Raw genomic sequence first — 25,361 nt, 5'->3', positions numbered from 1 at the left:
CCATCCCAGTCGTTCAGAGAGTCCTGGACATCTTCCCTGTGCAGCTTTTGACAGCTTACTCCCCTGTATTAATTCCCAAGGGGTCTCCTGGTACCTCACAGCAGGTGTATTGGGGTGGGGGGGATTGCTTACGTAGCTCTGATGCAGAGGTGAGGACCTGATGTGAGGCGTTGTCACCAGAGCAGGACCTTTGAGCTGGATGTCTCGTGTGGGTGGAGGTGGTTGTGGGGGCACACATAGGATAGTGGAGCCCAGCCTGGCATGGTTGGGGGCACAGGCTGCCACAGATCCACACTCTTTCAACACCTCTAGTGTCTTTGCCCTGCTGCTGGGTTACCTTGGCCTCTGGCGAAAAGCCTGGGAAAGCTTACTCTTCAGCATTGAGACTGGATGCTTTAAACCACAGGGACCCATTTGAAACAGGTCCCAGGCCAGCAGGGATGTGAGAGCTGCTGACATGAAAAAAGGTGCGAGAGGGACGTGGGGAGGCTGGAGATGGTCCAGAGCTGGGCGACCAGTGTGAGAAAGGGCTTGGAAGAGAAGGCGTCCAAGGAGAGCAAGAGAAAAGGAAGTCCCTTCAGCTGGGACGCAAGGCGATGGAGAGCGGGGCCGTAACATCTTCAGTATCTGAAGGGTTGCCGAAAAGAAGAGGGAGAACCAGCAGGGTGGGAACCCCAGGGTGATCTCAGGACAGATGTCCTAGTTATAAGCCCTTCTCGGACCCAGCGCTACACGGGGCCGGCGGTGACACATCTGCATCCCTGCCTCCCTGCTCTCATGCCCTCAGAGCTCTCCTATGGCCTCATCCTGGGCTGAGCATGCGACCCACTTCCCCGTGGCCTGGAGGGAACCACTGGGGCTCTGGTGCTCTGCGGCCGGTGGCTGTCACGTTGCCTTCCTGGACCTGATCAGCGCCATTTATCCGGCTTCCAGTCTCCTGCCGCCACGAATCCCAGCCTTTGCTTCAGACTAAACCTTCTCGTGGCAGCCCCTGGATCGGGGACACGGCCCGGCCCTTTCGGTCCCATCCAGACGCTCCTACGACGGCCTCCCAGTGCCGCAAGGCGGTGACGGCAGCTCCGTGGGCATCGCTCGGGTTCGTCCCCACGACGCGAGGAAAAGCCATCTTTACTTTGCCCCCCGGGGCCAAGTGAGGCTCAGCAGACGCAGAGGGGAAGAAAGGAGGCGAGGGAAGGAGGAACCCCCCGGCCGCCACTCATTTCAACAGATGGCTTTGTTTGGATTTGCCTTCTCCATTTTTTGTTGTCTGCCCACTAAAGGAGACCTCCAGAGCGGTCCCACACAGCCGCCCCTTCCCACACAAGTGGTGCGAGAGGATTCCCTGCCTCTCCTTCCCTCTCTTTATTTTCTCTCTCTCTCTCTTCCCCCAGAAATCACAGTTTGAGAGAGCCCCCCCGGCCCCAACCCCGCCGGGGGGAAAGAAAGCCAGCGCGGCATTCTTGACATTCTTGGCAGAGAAAGGGGTTAAACGTCTGAATTTGGGGGTCACCGTGTTATACAAATTGCAATCTAATCGTTTGTACAAGAACACACGTGTGCTAAGAAAAGGAGCCCGGGACAAGACAGACAAGGGGACAGACAGCTTGTTTTGTCCTTTTCCCCCCGAGGTTTCGGCCCATTGTCGGGCCCCATCTCTGTCCCCTCCTCACCCCCGCGAGGGAGAGCCTGGGTTTGATAGTTAAATTGGTTCGTAAAGCAGAAGGGCTCGGTGCCATTTCTGTTTGTTTTCCCAAATAAAAGCCCCAGCGGGGTCCCCTTTGCACTGTTGTGGCTTTATTTGAAGGAACTGGCTTTTTCCCAGAGCCCAGCGTGTCAGTTTATCCTCTGAACTTAACCTTAGGGGAACCCGGACAACAAAAACTCACAGGGTCCCAGAGCAGGAAAGGTAAAGAAATTGTATCTTTTTATTGGACCATTTAAAGTGTGTGTGGGCCCAGCCGGAGAAAGCAGAAGAAAAGACGGCAGATCTCCACTCCCCGTCCCCACCGCCACTGGCCTCCGCGCCCCCCGCCAGCTCTCAGGCCCAACAGGCTTTGCACCGCTTGGGCTGGCATTGGTGAAAACATCCCCTCTGAGCCCCGCGTGCTTCCTCCCTCAGCCCACTTGGCTCCAGCCTGTGGCCCTCCTCGCGTGGAGCGAGCCCCTGCCCTCCCTGCAGGCCTGACGGCGTTGGGTGCGTGCCCAAGTCACCTCGAGGACTGCTTTAGCTCCCAAGCGAAAACGCGCCGGGTCTGGGCTCTGGGTGGCTCCTTTCTTCACGCCTCCAAGCTTTCCTTCCCCTTGGGAAGGGTTTCCCCTCGCCATCTGCAGCCCCTGGCGCTGCCCTTTCCAGACCCGCCTGCAGCTTGTTCTTCTCATCCGGGTGCGATGACAAGAGCCAGGCAAATGCTCCGCTCTGAGTAAGCGTTAGATGAATTTTGCTTCTCTGCTCGTCTTTAGCTATGTCGGATTGATCGGCTCAAGCAGCCGGATCACTTGGACGGGTTTTATATACGTGCGTGTGCATCTCTGTGTGTGCAATACGTATTTAGCAGGTTGATCACGACTGCTTTGTTCCAAGTGGTTGATACTTGAAATCCTGCGGCCCGGTGGCATTGGTCTGTTTTAATTGGCTGTGCAGCTAACGCGGAGTCATTTTCCCGTCCCAGATGGACGGGCATAATCTGCAGACTTTGATTTCCAGAGCGAGTGCTCGAGTCTGCTCGGTTTCAGCAAATATTCTGCCCCCGAACGCTCTCGCCAGCCTGCGTTGTCTGCTGTGTGCCGGTAGCAAGTAACCCCAGCAGGAACGCTGGGGAATCAAACTAATTAACAGCCCAAACGAGTTGCAAATCAGTTGCAGCACGAGCCCGACTCTGGTATAACTTCAGATACCATCTGGATGTCATGCCCTCTTTGACTGGGCTGGCACCAACCCTGCGGGGCCCTGGCAGGAGGGTCTTGCCCCTGTGCTCAGCTCAGCCCCGCATTGCACGGGGGAAGAAGGGATTTTCCCCCTGCTCAGACTGGTCGCACTGGGGGGTTTGCCTTCCTCTGCAGTGGGGGCATGGCCTCGGCCAAGGCTCTCTGCAGCGTCCATGACCCACTGGCAGCAGCAGGATGTTGGTGGCCGCGGCCCCCCTGTGTCCCAGGGGCGAGGACAGGGGCAATACCTGGGGCTGTGTCGGGGGTGACTGTGTCGTGTGGCTCCGAGGGTTTGTCCAGGCTGGTTTGGACGGGGCTGATCCTGCCTCAGGAGGGGTTGGATAGACGTGACCTCTGCAGCTCCCTGCCCGCCCCGCGGCTCTGGGGTTCTAGGAGAGCTGACAAGGACCGAAGGAGGCCGAACTGGATGCAGGGAGGTTGGTGTTTGCTTCGAGTTTGGAGTCGGATAGAAAAACCTCAGGAAATCGGAAGCATTGTGATCGCAGTGTCCAGCTGTGGCCCCCCACTACAGAAAGGATGTGAACACATTGGAGAGAGTCCAGAGGAGGGCAACACACATTTTTAGGGGACTGGGGGACGGGACTGGTGAGGAGAGGCGGAGGGACCTGGGCTGACTGAGTCTGGAGAAGAGAAGACCGAGGGGGGTTGACTAGCAGCCTTCACCTCCCTGCAGGGGGGCTGCAAAGAGGATGGAGCTGGGCTGGTCTTGGTGGGGGCAGACGACAGGACAAGGAGCAATGGGCTCCAGCTGCAGCAAGGGAAGTTGAGGTTGGAGATTAGGAAAAACTTTCTCCCCGGGAGGGTGGTGAAGCACTGGGCCAGGCTACCCAAAGAGGTGCTGGCGTCTCCATCCTTGGAGGTGTTTAGCCCTGGCTTGACCAAGCCTTGGCTGGGATGATGTAGTTGGGGCTGGTCCTGGTTGGAGCAGGGGGTTGCACTAGCCGTGACCTCCCGAGGTCCCTTCAACCCTCATTTTCTATGATTCTGTGGAAATCCTCCTTATTCCTTGGAAGCCTGGAGAAAGCCTCTGTTCCAGGACCAAGACATCCCCTTGGGTTCAGTTAGACTCCCAGAGCCGCGGGGCTGGCAGGGACCTGCAGAGGTTACCTCTTGTCCCACCCCTGCCTGAGGCAGGACCAGCCCTGTCCAAACCAAAGAGACCCTGGAGGCCAGAGCATGAGGACGTGGGAATCCAGCCCCGGTGGGTGTTGATTGGGGGCACCGGATCCTTTACGTAGCCCAGATCGGACACGTCAGGTATCTGATGCGTTTCATCCTTGCTGCCGTCGCTCTCCCCTGTCCGGGAGGGCCACGCTCCCCTGGCTGCTTCCGCTTGCTGATCCCTGTGAGCCGGCTCCATCCCGACCCAGCATGGGGGAGAGACACCGAATACCACTGAAAGGTGATAAAAATAACCGCATAAAAACAGTTGCGTGCTGCAGGGTCCAGAGAGGAGGGAAAAGCAGCAAAGGATCCTCCTCGCCGTCCGACCAGAGTGAATGGACATGAACGCCTCCGGCTTTTGGGCTTGTGCGGCAGGTGCTTTTCCCAGACGCATGAACCTCAGCAGCGGAGGAGCGGGGATGTTGCATGAAACAGGCTGTCTCTGTGACTGAGCTCCTGTTAAATCCTTCCAGACACCAGTCAGCACCTTGAGGCCCCAGACACCTGTCCAGCCGGCCTCACGTGGCAGCGAGGGACGTCCAGTGCTCGAAGGTGGAGGCTGAACAGTTTGCAGCGACTGACGCCGGGCACCTGAGGAAGAGGCCTTTGCAGCCTGGTGCCTCAGGTGCTGGGTGCATCTGTCACTGGGCCCGTGTCCTCTGCCAGCAGAAACTAAATGCCCACGGCTTGAGCTTGGGGCAGGAAGGGCAGGGTTTTGTGGCCTCGTGCGCTTTGCAGGACGGGCTCAGTGCGGTGTTTGGAGGAGGACAAAGGAAGAGCCTGCAGGGAAAGGAAAGAGGGCCTTCATTTCGTGTTGGGTTTGGGCGGTGACAGGCCGTCCGGGCTAGCAGCCGTGTTGTTTGGGGGACAGAGGGATGTGGAGCAGCCGTCTCCGTCTTAGAGGGGTCCCTTGCTCTGGCACAAGGGCCCTTTGTAGGGCTCCTGCCACATGCTCACGCAGGCCGGGACTTCACTGCAATGCATCCGCCGCGCCTGCCTTTCCCCTGCTGCGCTCTCTCGCTTTGGTGTCCTCTCTGCGCGCCGGATGGCTGTAGTGCCAGGTTGCTCGCACCCTGGCCTGTTCTGCCCAGGGGGATGTGAGCCGTGTCTCGGGCTTGGGCGGGCACGCGGTGAAAGCCGTGCGGGGTTCTCCGCTTGGGAAATGGGAGGTTTGGCCTTGACTCTCCCTTCTCACAGCTCGAGCGGGCATGCGAGCTTTGTCTCGCTGAACAGGTCCTGAACCCTCTGGCCAGACGGGCCTGGGTTATCCCTTCCGAGCCCTTTCTTCTCCCTGGTTGGGGCGGGGGTGCCAGGAGAGGAGGAAACCTCCCACGTGTCCTTCTGAAGGCTCGTGCTCACCCCGGCAGGACGCTGGATGTGATCACGGACCAATCTTGCACGCTCACCGCCGTCAGCCATCAGCGCTGTCAGTCTCTCATCGCCCCCAGGCCACGGGGCAAGGCCGGCTGGGGACGTGGGAGACGGACCGAGGTGTCCCGTGCTGTCTGACCCCAGCCGTGCTCGCAGGATGGGGGCTGTGCCCTGGGTGGGCGCCGGTGAGCTTTGCGTGTGCGTTCGGAGGGCACCGCATCCTGGCACAGAGCAGCAGGTAGGGCTCCCCACGCTGATGCAACCGCGGCGTGACCTGTATCTACATCACAAGAAGCAGCTGTCAGGGCGGGGAGGAACTCCCCCATCCTCCCACTGTGGAGCATCTAAGGCCCCTCGAAGCATTTATGGACCTCTCTCCCCATTTCACAGCTGGGAAAAACTGAGGCACGGAGGAAAACTGAGGCAACCCCCCCTCCATCTCAGCCCTCTGCCTGAGCTTCGAGCCCAGCCATCCTTCCTCCGTGCCCCTACCCCCCGACCCGCCTACAGGTGTCGGGGCCGGCGTGGCAGCCTCCCCTGCAAGGGTTAAGGTTGCAGAGGCGGCGGTGGCTGCCGGGAGGGGCGCAGAGTCCAATAACCCGCACCCCGGGTCCGCGGCAGGGGGATTAATTCATGCACTTGATGTTAAAGCCTGGGCGAGGGGCTTGGCCGGGGAGGGGGGGCATCGCTAGGGCCGGCCGGCCTCTCTAAATGGTTGCTAGGGGCCTGGCATCGGGGCCGGTGTGGCTGCCCACAGTCACGGTCACGGAGGGAATTACACAGCCACAAAGAAATTGTTCTTCTCCATAATCTGCTCTTTGGAGGGCGCCCGGGGAGCCGGGCCGGCCCCGGCGCTGTGATCAGGGAAGCGTGCTGGCCGCGCGGCCCGGGCCGGGCCCTGCCTTCTGATCTGGGGGGGACCCCAGCGCCCCGGCTGCCTAAGCCTCTTTCCCACCGATCCCTCTCCCCGGACACAAAGGTGTTTGCTTGTTTTACCAGCTCCTGGGACTCCATCACGCCTTTGTGTGGTCTTTATCCCCCCGACGAGGCTTTAGCCCAGATTACAGATGGAATTAAGGCATTTGGCGAGGGTGGCGAGCCACCGCGACACGGGATCAAGCAGCATAAAGTAACCGAAGGACCGGGCGGGGCGGGGGGGCGGGAGTGACCCCACCGCCCGGGCCCATGCTGTCGGCTTTCAAGAGCACTTCATTGTCCCAAGAGCCCAGAGCCTGCCTCAGACGGCGGCCGAAGCGCAGGTGCTCCAAAGGTTTATTGTGTCCCTTTGGGATTAAAGCTGGGAGGGGGGAGCGGCAGATAGGTGGCCCCTCCGGCAGCTGGGCGGGCGGGTTTGGGCTGCAGGGAGGCTGGGGCCCGGGCCGGGCTTGTCCGGAGCTGTGTCCGTTGCTGCGTCCGTTGCTGCGTGACGTGACTCGGGTGCCTGCAGCACCCGGCTTAGCATCCCTGAGCCCCAGGGTACCACTGCCATCGGGTGGGTACCTGCCTGCCTCTCCGTGTGTCGGTGCCTACGGGAGCCAGCCCGGGTGCTGCTCAGAAAGAACCGCTTGAATCCATGTCTGGTGGCGAAGCGCCAAGACGTTGAGCGTCTCTTGGGGCAGGGCGCTGAGGGGTCTGTGTCGCCCTCTGCTCAGCGCGGCTGCCTGGGGCAATGGCGCTCTGCAAGGAAGAGCACGTTTCGCCACCCCCATAACTACAGCTGAGGTGTCCCCACCTCGTGCCAGTTTCTCTATGTGCCGATGCCCCTTTCTGCATGTGTCTTCCCCGTCCGGACACCTGCAGCTCGCGAGCTCTTGCTGCTCTTTGCTCTTCCCTTCTCTAAGGGCCAGATCCTAGGATCGTAGGAACGTCAGGCTGGAGGGGACCGCACGAGGGCGTCTAGCCCAGCCCTCTGCTCGTGCCAGGATCATCCCTGACTCAACCATCCCGGCCACGTGTCTGTCTAACCTGCTTCTGTTTCCAGTGACATGATGAAGTGTCACGATGCCCCTTCATACATCTGTGGTGTGTCCACACCTTGGACCCAGTGCCCCATTCTGGTCCCTGCTTCTCCAGGAGGATCTGGAAGAGCTGGAGAAGGTGCAGAGAAGGGCACCAGGGGGATGGGTGCTATGGAGGGGTGAGGAGAGACTGCTGGGGCCAGGCCTGGTCGGCTTAGACAAGAGACGCTGGAGGGGGACAGGAGGAGGTTTTCCAAATACTCAATGGAGAAGAGAAAGTCACTTGGGATTTATTACTGACAGTCTCTCACTGGACAAGAACGGGGGTCACCGCATGGCACGAGCAGACCAGCAGCTTAAAACAGACACCAGAACGTTGTTTCCCCCAGTTTGGGATTAAAGCAGGGAGCTCGTGGCCCCCAGATGTGGCGGGAGCCAAGAGCTCCCCAGATTCACACAGGGTTAGACACATGCTTGAAGGAAAGGGGCATTGGTCGCTATTGAGCAGGGAGTGCGGGCACGGCCTCTGCATCAGACCTGCCTAGATCTTAAAGACTTCCAGGGAGAGAGGAGCTGGGAAAACGCTGCTCAGACCCAGGTCACTCTCCCTTCCAGTCACTGCTCTTTGCTGCCGCGTGACACCGGAGGTTGGTCAGGACGGACCCGGGTCTGCCCCCGTGCAGGGCAGCTCTTCTGTTGTGATGCCCTGCGGAGGTCCCTCCCAGCCCCACTTCTCTAGGATTTCTGTGATTTTTCAATCAGCCTTTCATTTCCTGCCTTTCTTACCGGGCAGTTCAGCGCTCAGCGCTCAGCGAGGCCTGTTCTTGCCAAGCTGTGCTGCCTCTTCCCCCTTCCGCAGCATTTCAACCTGGGATGCAGCTGGCCATAATACCCAGGGCCTCTTTACATGCCCGCAGCACTAGCGGCTGGGCACTGGAGGGGTTTTGTGACACTGGTGTGGCAGGGACCAGTTCTGAGCCATGCTGAGTCCCCCCTCGCCCCATCTCTTTCCAGCGGGCAGCTCGAGACCTGCCTAGGAACCGACTTCCACCGTGGTGCTGGCGTCCTGGATGTCCTCTACGAGACGCCCTTCTCCCTGCTTTCCTGCGGCTACGACACCTACATCCGCTACTGGGACCTGCGGGCCAGCACGCGGTAAGCCAGCCTGGGGCATGGGACATAGGCGGGCGCCAGGAGCTGGGTCTCTCTGGTGCCCATGCCAGCAGCTGGCTCCGAGGTAGCCAGGTGCCTTTGCTGACTCCCAGCTTTTTCCCTGCCCTGCAGGAAATGTGTCCTGGAGTGGGAGGAACCCCACGACAGTGCCCTGTACTGTGTCCGGAGTGACGGGAACCACATGCTGGCCAGCGGCTCCTCCTATTACGGCGTCGTGCGGGTCTGGGACAAGCGGCAGAGCCGGTGCCTGCAGGTGAGGCCAGGCTGCGGGTGAGTGGGGCTGGATGGGGGCTGCTCCCGGCTCTGGGTCCCAGATCCCAATGTGACCCAAGCTGGCAGGGAGCCCAAGCCCCAGACTGTGACTGTCCTTCTTGGTCCTCTGCAGAGCTTCTCCCTGTCGTCGCCCACCAGCAGCCCCGTGTACTGCCTGTGCTTCAACACCACCCACCTCTACGCCGCCCTGGCCTCCGCACTGCACGTCCTCGACTTCACGGCCCCCTGATGCCCACCCAGCACAGCAGGACACTCAGCTCAGGGACTGCTGGGTGGGGACAGAGGCACGTGGCCCTGGACACGTCTCATGGGGATGTTGGCTGCTGGAGGGAGTGTGGAGGGGGGCCGGCAGCCTCTCCTCCACCTGCCTTAGACATCAATAAAGACCAAGGGGCCTTTGCTCCTTTCAGTCTGTGCCAGCTGGGTGGTGTGGCTGGTTTGGGGTTTCACTTTTCTCCTGGTGGGACATGGTGCCTTGGGGCAGCGGGGAGCCCTGTGGCGGCGCTGCAGGACAGGCCACGCAGCCGCTGGGGGCACAGATCAGCCTTGGGATCACGGGCACGTGGGGCAGACCTCTCCCCACCGCTGCTCTACGTGGCGCCTTATGGGAGTTGAAGTAAGAGCCGGGAGCAGGGCTGGGATGCATGCAGGGAGGACACGTTTACGGGACTCAGAATAGGCAGGATGTTCGCTGCACCACCCCGAGGGTCCGAGACCCGCAACAGGCTCCAAAAGCAGCAGCCCAGGCCGTGCCTGCCTGGCGTTCGTGCCCCAGGCAGCTGCCTCTGGGCCCCGTGGGGAGATGGCGAATGTACAAGGCCAGGCTGGGGGTCTCCAGGGCACTGCAGGCTTCCAGGCGTCTTGGCTTGGAATTAAATAAGCTTTGGGATTTGGTTTTGGCTGGAACCAGCACCGACCCCTCGCTGGAGCAGGGCAGTGGGCAGGAAGGGCTCGCTGTGCCACTTGCCTGGTCTCCAAGCTGCACGGGCCCCTCCAGCTTTTGGGAGCCCCAAAGTCGCACTGAAACGATGCAGACGGCAGCATCCTGAAGCGTCGGGTCTCAGCATGCGGCTCTTCTCTGGGACCTGCAGCCTCCCTCTGCTCCGAGCTGAGCATCGCTGTATTTCTGGGCGACCTGGGCACGGAGGAGGGAGACCCCGGCCAGGCTCCAGGACGTGGTGACCCCCGAGAGCACCTCCGGGTTGACGATCTCGCTGTTTCGTGACGTGGTGGGAGAATAAAACGTCCCTCCTCCCTGCAGCCACCGCCGGCTCTCTCCTTCCTTTCTACCCAAGGGAGTGTCTGAGCCGGGGTCCCCGGGGCTCTCTGGCTTGAATAAAACTACCTGGCCCTTGAGGTGTGGCTCAGAGGGTACGGGCCTCACACCTGGGCAAAAGCCATTGGTATGGACAACCATCTTTGAGCTGGGAGCCCTGTCTGGCCGTGGGGTTGCCAGGCTGGCGTGCTCCTGGGGGAGATGCCCCACGCCCCAACCAGGCGGGGGGAGCTGGGATGTGCTGCCTGGGGTCACCGCTACCCTCATCCCCACCATGTGCTCTGTGACACGACGTGCGCTCGGTCCCCTGCTTCATGCTGCTGCCGGCCGCTGAGCTCAGAGGCGGCCACATGTCCAGGGCAGAGGGTGGATGGGACTCTCCTTGGCTGATGCAGCAGCAAAGCCCTCCCCAAGACCCTCCTTTGAAAGAGCCGGGCCCAGAGTGGAGGAGCTGCCTCCAGCCCATCCTGACAGGTAATGGGGGGGGCTTCCCTGGGGCACCTGGACGAGCCCTAAGCCTACCCCACAGTGCCCGGAAACCCTCCACCCTTTGGGGTCTTGGCCTGTGGCAGCACCCAGGCCCTGGGGCTCTCAGTGCCTGTCCCCCCACCCTCAGATGGGAGATGGGTCCCAAACAGATCCCTGCGGCATCTCACAGCAGGCTGCTTTTATTAGAGAAAGATGGGGGACGAACAGCAGGGCTGGGGGGTGCCCGCAGGTGCCTACTGGGTCTTGCACTCCCCGTCCCCATCCCCGTCGTCCACCGCTTTGATCTTCTTCAGCTCCTTCTGCAGCTCCTGCTCCGCAGCCAGGATCTCCTTCGGCTTCTGGTACTGCGGGATACGGCAGCCTCAGTGCCCCAGCCCGTTCCGGGATCCTGGCCCTGACTGCCAGGGCAGGACATGCCTTCTCCTTTCGCCCACCCTTTTCTACCCCCGTGGCAGGTGCAGTATGGGCCTGGGGGCAGAAGGGATGGGCAAGAGGAGCCCCCACGCTCCCCCGGGTGCTGCAGCCAGGAGGTGGCTGCTCCCTCGGCAGCGGGCAAGTCCCTGGCTCCTGTCCTTGTCCCCTGCAGAAGTGGCCTGTCCTTGTGGGGTGGCCACGGGGCTGGGACACGCCCCAGGCTGACAGCGTTGTGTGGTGAATGCTGACTGCCCTCCCAGACAATGGGAGGAAGGGGGCAGCTGAGCTGGCTTTAATCCCTCCGCCAGACTCGCTGGCCTGTCCAGCTGGGGCCAGGCTGTGGAACCAGTGGCCCTGTCTGGTCCCCTGTCGAGCCAGGGTGACTGCCAGGTGAGACCCTGCTCCCTGCCTCAGGGTCCCTGCATGTAAAGCCAGGCCAGGAGCCCAGCCAGGACCCTACCGTGATGATCAGGGTGTTGTTGGCATGGGTGAAACTCAGCGCAGCAGCGTCCAGGGGCAGCTGGTACCGGTCCAGGTCAGGAATGGAGAACTTCTTGTAGTACCTGCGAGGAGAGAGGAGAGGCTGAGCAAGGGCATCTCCCCTCACAAGCACCCTGCCCTGGAGGTAACGGGGGAGCGCGGAGCCTTCCTGCGGCAGGAAACCAGAAGGGCCCCTTGAAAGCCGAGGCCTGATGGGGGCCCAGAAGGAGCCACTGGCCCCGAGCTGCGGGGAAGGGGCTGCACAGCTACCAGCAGGGCCCAGCACGTGGGGAGGCTCTTGCAATGTGGCCGTGGCACCATCTGTGGCCTTGCCGGTGACCAAGCCTGGTCTAACTGCCTTGCTGCCTGACCCAGTCACAACATGGGAGTGCTCCTGTCTTCCCAGAGCTGCTGAGCTCCGCAAGGTGAACGCACTGCAGGAAAACGCATCTCCTGCCAGCCACAGCCCATGGAAAGCCAGGCCTGGAGCTTCCTGCCACCATGGAGGGGCCCCTCCACACCGCATCCAGAGACCTCTGTGCGAGAGCTGCCCGGGACCAGCGAGGCTGAATGGGGTGCAGCTGGCCGGCCTCCTGCAACGTACTCCCGCGCCGCCACGTCCCTTCCCACCGCCCACAGAAGAGTCGCATGGTGACCCAGCGCGGCGGCTGGGAGCGTTTCACCTCCAGCCTCAGCTTCTGCCTGTGGCTATAGTCTTGGCCACTCAGTTATTTTTGCTTGGTTAACCGTGGCCCATGGACGCTGCGGCCTGGGCCCTACCCCCCTGGATCCCTTCCCATCCCCTTCCTCGCCTGTGGGCTCCGCTCCCCAAGTGTTCAACCCCGCAGCCCCCTACGCAGGCTGTGCTGTTCCCTGCAGGGATCTGACGTGCTCCCAGGACTGGGGTACCCCGCATGGAGCTGTCTCGGGGTGGGCTCCAGGCCCCCCACGCAGAGCACAGGGCTCCTTCCCTCTCAGCACAGCAGCACAAGGAGCTCCTCTGCCTGGAGCCAGCGTCTCCGGGCACATCCGGCTACCCCAGCCTGAACCATGGCGGGTCTGTCTTTGGTGAGCCTGGATGCGAGGGGAGGAATGTGAGCCGCCTGTAGCCGCAGGGCTCGGGCCGGCGCGAGTCGTCACCGCTGCCAGGCTGCGGGAAAGGTGGCAGGCGCGGATAATGAGGGAGATGTCAGAGGTTAAACAGCAGAGATTAGATGAGCACAAAGACACGTCGAGGAAGTGTTAACTTCTTACCGGCCAGACAAAAAAAAAGAAAGCCCGAGAGGCAGGACGCAGGGAGGCCCTGGGAGCCGTCAATGGGAACGGCAGCCTTCTGCCGCCCCGGGACTGAGGGGCAGGGAGAAGAATGGCTCTGCTCTGTGACAAGATCAAAGGAAACCAGATCTGCCAGCCGCCCCCCAGCCCTGTAACACGACCGCTGCCTCTCCCGCAAGAATGGGCCCGGGCTCGGCGCTCGGGAGGCCGCTTCGCCCGCTTGTTTTCCCAGTTTACTTTAATGGATTTATTTTGCAGCGAGAGGCTTTAAGAAAATCCCACTTGAGCAGCCTCTGCCAGGGCCCGAGGGGCCGGGAGCGCGCAGCCGCCCTTGCTCGGCTGCGGGGGTTTGGCTGTCCTGGTGTCTCGCTCCGTGGCTGTGGGCAGCCCTGGCGTCTGCTCCGTGCCCGCACGCTGGCAAAGGAGCCATTTGGGCAAGTTGCTCCTATCCTGCTGGTTGAAAAGCCACTTTTGCCAGCTCCCCAAGAGCTGAGCGCCAGCCCCGGGCACCGCATCCCCTGCCCCTGCAGTCACGCTTCTTCCCCGGCTGCGGTGGCAGCCGAGGCCCCGCCGACAGGGGCAAGGGGTGGAAATCCCCAGACTTGGCTGAACTCCCAGGGTCTTTGCTTCTCTTCCATACTCGCATCGCCTTCCCTAGGCCTCTCCTTTGGCTGTTGTCAGCCCGTTCCCAGTTGAGTGGTGGCTGGCCCAGAATGAGACCCAGGTGAGCTGATCTACGGTGATGGCCCCATCCTGCTCCCTGCTTCAGTCAGGTACAGAATTGGGCATTAGGCGCCAATACCAGCTCCTGCACCAGGGTCACGGGGGGTGCGCCAGCCTGCTCCACGACTGGCCGTGGCATCAACCCCATCTCTCATTGCTCATCCCTTGAAGGCTTCATATAAGACCGAGGGGGAACCGCTGGGAGCCTCCCGCGAGCCTGGCAAAAGGCTGCCGCAGCTGCCGTCACGGGCCGTGCTCAGAGCTGCAGCGGGGACGGTCCCAGCAGTTCCCAGTGCCTCCAGGAGAGGGGCTTCAAGCACTGCTGGGGCCGGTCCCAGGCAGGGCTGGGGCACTTGTGCCCCCGCTTGCCCCTGACTGCCATGACCGCACCAGGCACTCGGGGCCAGATCCTGCCTGCTGAGCGCATGATGGACTCTCGCTGCGGCCAGTGGCTCTGCGGTGGGCTGCGGCACCTCCCCGGTCTCCCGCTGCTGCGAGCAGAGCCAGGCACTAAGTCCTCGGTGCCAAGCTCTCGCTGGCAGCCTGCATCGCTCGAGAGATGCATTCAGTCTGGAGCACGTGGCCCGTAGGCTTGTGAGCATGGTCCTAGAGCGGACCCGAGCCTCGGGGAGTCCCCTGCTCTGGATGTCCCTCGAGCGGGCGAGCCGGGCGCGGGGAGGAGCAGGCACAGGAGCGGGCAGCGCCGAAGGGGCCGCGGGCAGAGTTCGGCTGCAAGTCGGCAGGCGAGTGAGGCCCTGTCGCGCCCCGGGGCTCTGGGCGGACGACCCCAGCATCCGCCGCTGTCCTGGGACCACGGACACCCCACGGCCATCCCTGGGCCTCGGCGTCCTGCTGCCCAGGAGCCCCGCGGGGACCTGTCCGGTGCGGGTGGATCCGTCGCCCTTCAGCCGCGAGGAAGGAGCCGCAGTTCTTTGCCAACAGCTCCACCTACCGCCAGCCGCGAGGATCCCGCCGGCCGAGGGGCCAGCAAACCTCATCGCTGGGTCTGCACTGAAAAGCGCCGGCAGGCGTGGCAGCCGCTCACACCCCTGCTTGTCACCAGGCCTTTTCACGCATGGAAAGTGCCGGAGTTTCACACTCGTATCCCTCTTCCGTGTCCTCCCGTCCGCACCCTCACCCTCACGGCCGGCACCTCTCCCACGGGGGTCGCTTCCCCGACCGCCTCGGCCGAGGGCAGTCGTCGCAGCGGCCCCCGGTGCACTGACGGGGTTGCGCCAGGGGTCGCGGGGACGGCCAGGCCTCACGCGGGGAGATACCGAGCATGGAAAGGACGAGGGACCTCGCCGCGCCGGGACCGTCCGCGCTGCGCTGCCCCGCGAGCGCCACGAGGCAGCGGTTGGAGCGCCACAAGGCAGCGGCACTAGCGCCCCCACCCTGGTCACGGCAGGGGAGGAGGACACGGGACGGGACGGGACGGACGACCCCGGGCCCCCCCGCACGGGGCTCACTGACTTCTTGTTGGCGGTGCGGACCACGCAGCAGCGCTGCTCCACCGCCACGCTGTACACCTCCGCCGGGTAGGGCAGGTTGCGGATGCGCCACTGGAAGCTGCTCAGCGTGTCCTGCCTGGCGAAGACGGGCTGCGGGGAGCACGGGCGCATCAGCGAGGGGGGGGGAGGTGGCCACCCCCCGATGCGCCCCCCCCCCCCCCCGCGGCCCGGCCGCACCTACGTTGCAGCCGCTCTCCCGGATGAGGGGCGCGGGCGGGGCGGCGGGCGGCTCCCCCACCTCCACGGCCCAGTCGCCCGCGGCCCCCAGCGCCGTCCGCTCCCGCCAGCGCCGCGCTGCGGAGGACACGGGGGGGGGTCAGTCCGGTCCGGTCCGGTCCGGTCCAGCCCATACCCCCCCTCCCCTCCCCTCCCCCACCCTCCCGCCCCTCACCCAGCAGCCGCCCGCTGTCCGCCTCGTACTCCTCCACCAGCTCCCGGCCCGCGCCCAGCGCGTAGTGCACGCTCCGCCGGCCTGCGGGGGAGCAAGGAAGAGGGGGAGGGGGGGGTCAGTGGGTTAGGGCCCCCCCGGATCGGGCCCCGCGCGGAGGGGGGGGGGAGGGGGGCACTACCGTCCCGGACGAGCGCGGTCTTGCGCGCGCCGCGCAGCGTCTCCGCCCAGCCGGGCCCCGCCGTCCCCATGGCGACGCGCGCGGCCGGAACCGCTTGCCTGACCCGGAAGTGCTCGCCTCGCCTCCTCCCGGAAGTCCGCCCGCGGTGACCCGGAAGTGCCGACCCCGCCCATCTCCTGCCGTTCCCCAGTAAGTGGTGGCGGGGGGCTCCTCCCCTCACCCCGGGCTGGGGCATCGGGGGCGTCTTGCCCCTCCCAAACCTGGGGTATTAGGGGCCTGCCCCCCCAAGTCTGGGGTGTCGGGGGCCTCCTGCCCCCCAGGGCTGGGGTATCTTCTTTCTCTCGTGTCTCGTTGCCTTGCAGCGCGCCGGGGGCTCGCGGCCCCCCTCGGCCCATGCTGCCCGCCGGCATTGTCAAAGCCTTTCCCAAGAGGAAGAAGGCGCGGGATGGGGCGGAGCAGGTCCCCCCGAAGATGCAGAAGGAGCCGGAGGCGGGGGGCCCCGAGGGTGAGTGGGGGGCCCCGTCCTGCCTGGCAGTTGGCGTGAAGGGCAAGGGGCTGCGGTGTCGCCCCTGCAGCCACGCGTGACTGGGCTCCCCTGCCCCGGGCCCCTGACGGAAACCGGTGCGAGGCTGCGGTGGTTTTCCTGCCCGGCGTGGCTCTGGGGTGGCTCAGGCGTGACGTTGCCGTGCTGCAGGTGCCAGTAACGTCCGCGCCCTTAGAGCAGAGCGTGACGCGTGCGGCCCGCAGCTGCGCCCTGCCCTAGGAGGGCTCGGTCTTCCAGGGCGGGGCAGGCCCATCGCCGAAATCCAGGCTGCGCTTCCCTGTCGAGGGCAGCGGTGAGGAACGAATGTTGGTTGTCAGTTCCTGCGGCTGTCGCATCTGGATCCGGCCTGCCAGGATCTCGAGATCCAGCTGGGAGAGTCTGACCCCGCTGTGTTGGAGGATTGAGGCAGGGCTGGGACCAGGGGCCTGTTGCTTGTGCGAGCGACAAAATACCTGCTTTTCTCCCCTCCCGGGCACGGCAAGGGTTTCTGGAAGGCCAGACCCGACCCTGTTTTGGATCTGGACATGTAGGATGAGGTCATCCCTGCTTGCTGTGAAGTTCCCACGTCGCTGAGTCTCTCCGCCTCCTCTCCGCAGACTGGCTGGCGTCTGTCACTGCCTACGTGCTGCCGGCGGGAATGGGCCGGGCCAGGGCTGAGATCTTCCACAAGCACATCGTGCAGCGTGGGGGCCGTGTCCGCAGCCAGCCCTCCCCAGAGGTGACGCACATCATCGTGAACGAAGGCATGGATGGAGGCCGGGCGCTGCGGCTCCTGCGACTGGCTGCGCTGCCCCCCAGCGTGCGGCTGGTGACGGCCGCCTGGCTGAGCACGTGCATCTCCGAGCGGAAGCTGCTGAGTACCGCTGGGTACGACGTCTCGGTCCCAGACAGGTACGTGACCCCCGGCTGGTTCCCCAGGGTGAGCGGATGGATTAGTAGTGCCCTTCGCTCACAGATCAAGTGAAACCTCACGGCCCCTCGAGGTCACTCCCTTTTGGAGATGGCAACATGTCTGTGTAGACAGCAGAAGCGTGGGTGGGGCTTAGAAACATGGAATCCCAGCGCCGTGGGGCTGGAAGGGACCTGCGGGGGTCCCAGATACTCCAGCCCCTGCCTGAGGTAGGACCAGCCCTGTCCAAACCAGCCCAGACAAACCCCGAGTCTGACCTCTGAGCAGCGCAACACAGTCACCCTGGCATAGCCCCCAGACGTTGGCCCTCCCCCGGAAAAGCAGGGGGGCCGCAGCCACCAACATCCTGCTGCTGCCAGGGGGGTCAAGGGCTCTGCAGAGAGCCCAGGCCTTGGCCGTGCCCCTGCTGCAGAGGAAGGCAAACCCTTCCCAGTCTGCACCAGTCTGAATGGGAAGGAAATCCCTTCCTGCCCCAGAGCAGTGTCTGGCTGAGCCTGAGCGCAGGGGCAAGACCCTCCAGCCAGGGGTTGGTGCCAGCAGGAGCATTGGCACAGCCCAGCCCCATCCCCAGCCTGGGAGGCAGCAGCACCAGCGCCTCCAACACCTGGAGCAGAACAGGGGGAGACAACCAGCGCAGCCCAGAAGCTTGGGACCCCCCACAGCAGAGCACGGGCATCACTGTGCCTAGATCGTTCCCCGCAAGTGGCTGCCCAGCCTCTCCTTGAACACCTCCAGTGATGGAGAGGCCCCCGCTTCCCTGGACCTCTGTTCCACTGCCTCACTATTACAGTGGAGCAGAGGTGGGGGAGACCCCAGGAGGGAGGTGTGTTGGTACAGCAGGGCAGGAGGATCCGGGGTGGGAGGGGGACACAGGCCAGCAGGGCAGCCACTAGTCAAGCTTTGGGTCTCCTCTTGCCCAGTCCTCACATGCCCAGCTCTGCTCAGCTCCATGTGGTTGGTGGCAGGTCCCTGGATGCACCGGAGAGGCAGACATGCCAGACGTCTCCCCTGGGCAATGGGGAGACCCAGCCCCAGGCATGGATTGAGGCCCCGGGACCAGAGGCTGAAGCACAGGCGGACACCTTGGAGCAGCTGCCAGCACAGGAGGCAGGACCTCCGGTGCAGGTCAGTGTCCACCCACGGGGCCTGTGGGGTGGGCTGTGCAGCCAGCGACGTACCACGGGCCTGAGGGCGCAGCTTCCAGTGCAGCCCTGGGCCGGGGGGAGACTAGGGTTTCCCTGATGTCAGCAGGTCCAGCCCACGGTCGTCCTACCTGCCCACCCAGCGGAGAAACCCCCTGATGACCCCGCCCATGTGTGGTGAAGTCCTGCCCTTTGGCCTGGCCAAGACTAATCTGCTTCAGTGCTGGGGTTTCGCTGCATGCTAGAGGAGGCTTCTTTCCATATCCCAGCCCCCTCCCTGAGACCAGCTCCCTGCATGCGCAGCTCCAGGGCACCTGCTCAGAGCAGCTTCATGGCAGGGCGATACTTACTGGCCTTTCCCTCTTCTGAATCCGCTCCGGCGGTTGGTGGCTTGGCCTTGAGGCATCACCCCAGACCCTCAGAAAGAGCGAGAGCTGCTTCTCACCGTTGTCTGCCCTCCTTGGCCCCCATCACAGGGGCTATTTTGGTGCCACAAAAAACCTCAGCCTGGCCCTTGGTGTTGCTTGTTAGTCCCTGCTTTTCTTCCCAGGGTTTTCCCTGTCATTGAAAATCTCTGCATATGTGCATGTGTTGGATACCCCCCTCCACCTGAGTTATCTTGCTTCATGACAGGCAGAACCTGCTGTTATTTTGCCTCTCTTAGATTGCAAACAGACACCACGTTTATCCCAGGATAAACTGCTTTATCCCAGGACAAAGTCCAGTCGTGCAGCTGGCTATGTCCATTGTCTCAGGATAAATCCTAAAATAGTTTCCTGGGTAAGAGATAGCAAGTTTCCCAGTGACAGGTGAACTGTTCAGAAAGCTGCAGGTCTCTGATGACAGGCACACCTTTATCCCTGGGTCAGGTGTGTCTGTGTTTGTCCTGGAAGAAAGATATCGTGGGATTGGTGTGTGCACAGTCAGGGTTCAGTGAGCAGCTTAATACATTGACTCAGTAGCAGAAAAGCAGCAATGATATGGTCCTGGGATAACTGTAGAGACGCACTTTACAATATCCCGGGATAAAGTTTTAGCACTTCTGACCCCGTGAATCTTTTTTAGGCTATCATAGTATCATAGTAGGTAGGGTCAGGAGGAACCTGAACAGATCATCTAGCCTGACCCCCTACCACACACAGGCAGGAATGGATGCTGGTTTCACATATATCGCTATATCCCAGGACAATAGATGTGGACATCTGAATCTTTGCACTTTCCCCTGGGATAAAATGAGTTATCCCAGAATAACTGTGACATCTCTCTGTAGCCCATCACTTGGAGCTTTATTGCACGCAGCGGAGTCCAGCAATGCCCTCATGCTCCAAGGAGATGCCATGAGGGAGGGCGTTGCTGTTTCACTGCTGCTTTTTCTGTCCGTGCCCCGCAGAGGGTCTCTGAGGATGAGGGAAGCGACGGGGAGGAGCCCAGTGTCACCCCAGCTGACCTGGAGGCGCTGATTTTGGGGCATTACCCCTCAACCCCATCTGAAGGCTCTGCAGCAGCCCCCCCACCCGTCGGCAAGTGGGTCTGTGCTCAATCCTCGCACACCAAGAAGGAGAATCACAACCAGTGCATCACAGAGAAGCTGGAGGTGCTGGCGAAAGCCTACAGCATCCAGGGGGACAAGTGGAGGGCCCTGGGCTATGCCAAAGCCATCAGTGCCCTCAAGAGCTACCACAAGCCGGTCATGTCCTACGAGGTAACCCGCAGTCCCAGTCTCTGCGAGCAGGTTGGGCTGGGACAGGGCCCTGCTGGGAGAGCTGGGATCAGGCCCCCGCAGGCAGCAGCTCCACCTGTGGGAGTGGGTTACAGGCTCGGACCCTTGGCCATCTTCCAAGACAAGGAGCAACAGCCCAGTTTGTTGGGGCAACTGCTATGTTCCCAGGTGCCGGTGGCATCTGACTGGTGTCACAGGGCTGTGCCGTTAGTCGCTGCTCGTTCACCCAGCCCACGGTGACCAGTCCTCTGGGCTTTCCTGTCCCGGAGCCCCCGCGGCCAGCTGATCCCTCTGTGCTCTGGCCCAGGAAGCCTGCAAGATCCCTGGCATCGGGAAGCGGATGGCAGAGAAGATCCAGGAGATCCTGGCCAGTGGGCACCTGCGGAAGCTGGACCACATCAGTGAGAGCGTGCCTGTGCTGGAGGTCTTCTCCAACATCTGGGGCGCAGGTGTCAAGACCGCCCAGATGTGGTACCAGCAGGTAATCAACCCCTCCCTGCTGCAGATCTCTCAGCCCCATCCAGGCTATTGAGTCCTGGCTTTCTCTTGGAAACATCTTACCGGCCTGTGTTCCTCCACTGCTGCCAATCACCTCCAGCTGCAGGGAGTCAGAGTGCAGCCAGATCCTGGGGGGGAAGGTTTGGCTCTGACCTTTGAAACCCTGCATGGCTTGAAGCCTGGATGTGAGTTGCCTCTGTTCCCTGGGCTGCCCTGCTCTGGCAGAGATGAGCCAGTCCCCGAGCAGGTTCCCTGCAGTTGTGTAAGCAGGGAGCAGGTCTCAGGGAGGGGCCTGGGATGTGCAAAGTCCCCTCTGCTCTGCCGGAGACCACAACTGTCATCCTTTTGGGGCATGCTGCGAACTAGGAGACCATAAGATCTGCTGTGCTGGGTCAGACCAGCCCTGGGGCCTGGCTTCAGGAGGGGAGCTTGGGGGGCGAGCGTACGAAACAGGCCGTGTCTGCCGTGACCCAGATCCTCCGGTGCCCAACAAGGAATATGTCCCTGCCGGGGGTGTTGTATTGGAGAGGCTGGGGAGTGCAGGTTCCCTGGGGCAGCCATGGGAAACCCCTGCCCTGGCTATCATCTGTGTGTGCAGGACAGGGCTGTTGGGATCTCATGTGCTGCCTTCAAAGTCCCAGTCAGCAATGCCCGGAGCCAGGCTGCGGCCTTGGGGAGCCTCTAGGCTCCCCAGGAAACCCTGGAGGTCAGAGGGGTTCATCTGCTCAGGCATCGATGTGCTGTGAGCTGAGCCGAGATGGTCTCCGGGCCGCGTGGGGATGGGGCTTCCCCCTGTGAGTTGCCTAGCCCCTGCCTGGATGGGGACATGACCCATTGGGTCCATTGCCATCCCCGTCTTGGGGCGTCCAGGAGTGAGGGAGGGCTCTCAGTGCCGCCCCATGCTCTCCACCAGGGCTTCCGGACGCTGGATGAGATCCGCACCAAGGCCTCCCTCACCAGCCAGCAGGCCATCGGCTTGAAGCACTACGAGGACTTCCTGGAGCGCATGCCCCGTGCAGAGGCGGCTGAGATAGAGCAGAGGGTAGGTCCCCAGAAAGCCCCCCTGGAGGGTCTCGTTGCTGTCCCCACACTCCTGTCACTGTGGATGCAGCGGCCAGCATTACACAGTCCCTCAGCCACAGGGAATGTGGGTTTATCACTGTCTAACGAAGGGTGATCCCGAAGACCGATGGGGAACTGCTGAGATGGATGCACACATGCCCCTGAGCTGTGGGCTCTGAACGGGTGCCCCCAGCCCCTGAGCCCAGGCTTGTCTTGATCAGAAGAGCTGGCATGTGACTTTGGCGTGGCTGACATGGTACCGCCGGGCACCCATGCTAGCTTCTGTACCAGCCTCCCTCAGCTGGGTGTTTGAGTCGTCAGGCAGCGTGGGCCTCACCTCAGAGGCAGCTGGGTTGCGGGACGTGGTTCACCTTCCCTGCCTCTGTGCTCGGTGATGCCCCCGGTGCCTGGTCCTGCCGGCCCAGGGAGAGCTGCTCCGGCCCAGTGCCCGCTCAGGGCACTGACCACATGCTTGGAGCTTGGCCTCCGGTGCCCCACCACAGATCCCAGCTCCTCACTCTTCTCGTGTGTGTCTCTCTCGCTGCAGGTGCGGGAGGCGGCCCAGGCCCTGGATCCTGGGCTGGTGTGCGTGGCCTGCGGCTCCTATCGCCGCGGCAAGCCCAGCTGTGGGGACGTGGACGTTCTGGTGACCCACCCCGATGGGCGCTCTCATCGTGGCATCTTTGCCAAGCTGCTCAACAGCCTCTGGCGCAGCGGTATGTGAGCACCCACACTGGGAAGGCACTTGGCTCCTGGCTGAGGCCAGAGATAACCCACCCCCAGGGGGAAAGAGAGCAGGAGCCACCTCTCTAGGGTTGGTGGGTGTTGTGTGTCCCATGGTTTGGCTTAAGGATACAGCTGGGAGCCTTTCCCTGTTGGCAGGGGATCCTGGGGGGGCAGTGTCAGACCCTGTGGTTGCTGCTGCCATGTCTGACATGCATGTAACTGTTGGTGCCTCTGGTCATGGCCTGGTGCATTGGGATGCTCCGGGCACCTGCCAGGGGCTTTTTAAGCCTCCCCCAGAGGGCATGGGTGCTGGCTGCAGCCCAGGCTGGGGGGGCTGGAGGGTCTTCCCCTGTGCTCAGGCTCAGCCCAACACTGCACTGGGGCAGGAAGGGATTTCCCCCCTGCTCAGACTGGTGTGGACTGGGGGTTTTGCCTTCCTCTGCTGCGGGGGCATGGCATGGCCTGCCCTGGGCTCTCTGCAGCACCCATGGCCCCCCCCTCCCTCCTGCCCCAGCAGCAGCAGGATGTTGGTGGCCGTGGCCCCCCTGCTTTCATGAGAGCGGGGGTGATGCCTGGGGCTGTCGTGTGGCTCTGAGGTTGCACACGGTGTTTGTCTGGGCTGGTTTGGACGGGGCTGATTCTGCCTCAGGCAGGGGTGGATGTGACCCTGCAGCTCCCTGCCAGCCCGTGTCATGGTGCCGGGGCAGCTGGTAGCTCTGTGGAGGCTGCCGTGTGGCCCTTTGCTGACCCCACTCCCCCCACAGGCTTCCTCACTGATGACCTGGTGAGCCAGGAGGACAACGGCAGTCAGAAGAAATACTTGGGCGTGTGCCGGCTGCCCGGGCCGGGTCGGCACCACCGGCGCCTGGACATCATCGTGGCGCCCTACGCCGAGTTTGGCTGTGCCCTCCTCTACTTCACCGGCTCGGCCTACTTCAACCGCTCCATGCGGGCACTGGCCAAGACCAAGGGCATGAGCCTGTCGGAGCACGCACTCAGCACGGCTGTGGTCCGTGGCCCCAGGGGCACCAAGCTAGCACCCGGCTTCGCCCTGCCTACCCCCACTGAGAGGGATGTCTTTGCCATGCTGGGGCTGCCCTACCGTGAGCCGCCCGAGCGAGACTGGTGACAGCTGTAAATTTGGTGTCCCCCATTGCTGCTCTGTGGGGTACAGGGTCCGTCCCCCATGTGCATGGGGCAGGGAGTGGGGTCCCCATCCTGGCCTCGCCCCCAGCAGTGTCGGGGGTGGAGCCCTGCCCATGCCTGGCAGTGGAACAGGGTGGGCTCATGGCTCGGGGAATCTTCCATGCTGCTGGAGCCATGAGCAAGGCAGGGATGGGACTGCCCTAGTGCTGAGAGAGGCTTTTCAGGAGGCTGCGTCCACCTTGGGCTGGTGGAAAGAGTGTCCGGCCTCTCTACAGGGCTTGGGCCAGGCCTGCCAGGGAGTCCCTGCTGGCACCGATGCTGGGAGAGGAATGTCTCTCCCCATGGGGTTTGAATGTAGCTTGGTGCACTGTGGGCTCCGCTGGAGGCTGTGCCCCTTCTCCCTTCCTGTGGCCGGAGGTTACCCCTGGTACCTCTGCCAGGGCAGCGCTGCCCTGTAAGCCCAGCCCCACGCCAGCTGGGGAGGGGGAATGTGCTGCTTGTACTGAATAGCCCAGCCCCCTGGGCGAGGGTTACATCCCCTTCCTCCCCCAGGCCTTGGGGGCTCCCCGTCTTCTCTCAGGAGGGGATCGGATATGCCTGGGGACTTTCAAGAGCCCTCCCTGGGCGCTGGAGCTCTCAGTCTGCTGTGCCGCCTCGTGCCCCCGGCACTGCTGCTGTCTCCGAGCTGGGGCCCGGCATCTGCTGCTCGCAGATGGTCCCCAATGGGCCCTTCTCTGCCCCAGTGCCCCTGGGAGTGCAATAAACCCACCCCCGTTGGACCCTGCCCAGCATCTGCGAATCCTTCTGCCTGGTGACGCCCCCGTGGGCTTGGCCTGCCCTCGCGTGGGTCCCCTGAGCTGCAGCCATCCAGCACCTTGGTCCCTTCCTCCTCTGCCCGGTCACCTTGTTCATCAACTCTTTTCTCCCCCATCGCCTCCTCCCGGCAGCGCTGGAGATGGTGGTGACCGGAGACCTGACCCTTTCCTGCACCCGTGCCCACCAGTGACTTCTGGCTGTTCCTGGCCCCTGGCAGATCCTCGGCCCATCGGCCCCGCGGTGAGAGCCTGCAGCTGTGGGTGGAGCGGGGCGGGGGTGTCCATAGCTGGCACCTCAGTTTGACCATGGGCCTGCCCTGCCAGACCCCTGGCTTGGAGTTACCCTGTGCCTGGCTGGAGGGGAGGGGGGGTGCCCATCGCCAATCCAGCAGCCGCAGGCAAGGGGTGGGGGCCGGGCCCTGTCCGGGCTGGGCTGGTGCTCAGTCCTCAGTGGAAGGGGGCTGCGGGCTGGGAGTGAGGGGCACCAGGGAGCCCATGAGCCGCGCTGGGGGGGGGGGGCGCGCGGCGCAGGGTGAGCGATGGGGGCATCACATAGCTAATGCAGCAGCTCTGGGCTCCTGGGGAGGGTTGGGCGGAGCGGAAGTGCCCCCGGCTGGGAGCCTGATGGGCCTGAAAATTAAAAGCAAAGCAAATGTCAGCGCAGCCCAGGATGGATCTGGAGCGGGTGCAAGGGGCCTCTGCTAGGGCAGCCCCCAGCCCTGCCGGTGCCCCTCACTCCTGCCCCACAGCCCTACCTGGCCCGCCCCAGGGGAGGGGGTGCCCCCAGCTGTGCTCCAGTCTTGGCCTCCCTTGTCAGGGGAAGTATTTGCTGGCAGGGCTGGGGCCTGTGAGAGCGGCTCTGCCCCCCCCGAACTCTCCCCCCACTGAGCAGGCGGGGAAATGAATATGAATTTATCATGATTAGGAGAAGCTGGGGGGGGGGAAGATGGATCTGTGCAATAACATTAAATAAGGCCACCCCCCCGCCCCCCGCGGCTTTGCTGATTTCTCTCTTTCCTCGAATTTATGAGGCCAATTAGGGCAACGAGGCTGGAAGTTCTTGGAACTTCGCAGGGTGCGAAACACGGCCCTGCGGCTCCCGTCCAATTCATTAGCCTCTCACTATTGATGGTGCCAGTGCTGGTCCCTCTCCAGCTGCCCCTGTCCAGGGCCCTG

At 63.0% G+C, this 25,361-nt stretch overlaps 3 protein-coding genes across 7 annotated transcripts in view; 2 read left to right on the top strand and 1 right to left on the bottom strand.

Moving 5' to 3' along the window:
• FBXW4 (F-box and WD repeat domain containing 4) overlaps positions 1-9,304 on the top strand; it is an 80,695-nt gene extending 71,391 nt beyond the window's left edge. For 2 of the 3 annotated variants that reach the window (XM_059730234.1, XM_019487679.2), the window contains exons 7-9: positions 8,454-8,594; positions 8,724-8,865; positions 8,998-9,304. In XM_059730234.1, the coding sequence (XP_059586217.1) occupies positions 8,454-8,594; positions 8,724-8,865; positions 8,998-9,114 (400 nt within the window). In that variant the 3' untranslated portion in view covers positions 9,115-9,304. Of the gene's footprint in view, positions 1-6,480; positions 6,789-8,453; positions 8,595-8,723; positions 8,866-8,997 lie in introns of those variants that run through there. The other variant, XM_059730235.1, reaches the window with a different exon arrangement.
• A 1,509-nt stretch (positions 9,305-10,813) lies between these two features.
• DPCD (deleted in primary ciliary dyskinesia homolog (mouse)) lies at positions 10,814-15,692 on the bottom strand. Its single transcript, XM_059730350.1, has 6 exons — positions 15,623-15,692; positions 15,445-15,525; positions 15,235-15,347; positions 15,016-15,143; positions 11,525-11,627; positions 10,814-10,994 (listed from the first exon to the last, which is right to left on the bottom strand). The coding sequence occupies exons 1-6, from the start codon at positions 15,690-15,692 to the stop codon at positions 10,884-10,886; spliced, it is 606 nt and encodes a 201-aa protein (XP_059586333.1). The 3' UTR covers positions 10,814-10,883.
• A 45-nt stretch (positions 15,693-15,737) lies between these two features.
• Positions 15,738-24,154, top strand: POLL (DNA polymerase lambda). 3 transcript variants are annotated; one of them, XM_059730230.1, is made up of 9 exons: positions 15,738-15,811; positions 15,985-16,127; positions 16,763-17,057; positions 17,997-18,201; positions 19,609-19,920; positions 20,246-20,419; positions 21,350-21,478; positions 22,046-22,214; positions 22,989-24,154. In XM_059730230.1, the coding sequence occupies exons 2-9, from the start codon at positions 16,016-16,018 to the stop codon at positions 23,351-23,353; spliced, it is 1,761 nt and encodes a 586-aa protein (XP_059586213.1). In that variant the 5' UTR covers positions 15,738-15,811; positions 15,985-16,015; the 3' UTR covers positions 23,354-24,154. The 3 variants fall into 3 exon arrangements, with proteins under 3 accessions (XP_059586213.1, XP_059586216.1, XP_059586215.1); XM_059730233.1 differs by lacking the exon at positions 15,985-16,127 and having other exon boundaries at positions 15,770-15,811; XM_059730232.1 differs by having other exon boundaries at positions 15,792-16,127; positions 18,042-18,201.
• The last annotated feature ends 1,207 nt before the right edge of the window (positions 24,155-25,361 follow it).

The sequence above is a fragment of the Alligator mississippiensis genome, chromosome 6, assembly GCF_030867095.1.
Source record: "Alligator mississippiensis isolate rAllMis1 chromosome 6, rAllMis1, whole genome shotgun sequence".
NCBI lineage: Eukaryota > Metazoa > Chordata > Crocodylia > Alligatoridae > Alligator > Alligator mississippiensis.
This window is presented reverse-complemented; position numbering and strand designations above follow the sequence as displayed.

What these genes read in the sequence shown, in the direction of transcription:
- DPCD (XM_059730350.1), bottom strand. Translation starts at nt 15,692, where the DNA reads ATGGGGACGGCGGGGCCCGGCTGGGCGGAGACGCTGCGCGGCGCGCGC. An exon ending in TCCGGGAGAGCGGCTGCAAC is followed by an intron (nt 15,144 to 15,234) that starts GTAGGTGCGGCC and finishes TGCTCCCCGCAG; the next exon opens with CCCGTCTTCGCCAGGCAGGA. An exon ending in GTCCGCACCGCCAACAAGAA is followed by an intron (nt 11,628 to 15,015) that starts GTCAGTGAGCCC and finishes CTCTCCTCGCAG; the next exon opens with GTACTACAAGAAGTTCTCCA.
- POLL (XM_059730230.1), top strand. Translation starts at nt 16,016, where the DNA reads ATGCTGCCCGCCGGCATTGTCAAAGCCTTTCCCAAGAGGAAGAAGGCG. An exon ending in AGCCGGTCATGTCCTACGAG is followed by an intron (nt 19,921 to 20,245) that starts GTAACCCGCAGT and finishes GCTCTGGCCCAG; the next exon opens with GAAGCCTGCAAGATCCCTGG. An exon ending in CAACAGCCTCTGGCGCAGCG is followed by an intron (nt 22,215 to 22,988) that starts GTATGTGAGCAC and finishes CTCCCCCCACAG; the next exon opens with GCTTCCTCACTGATGACCTG.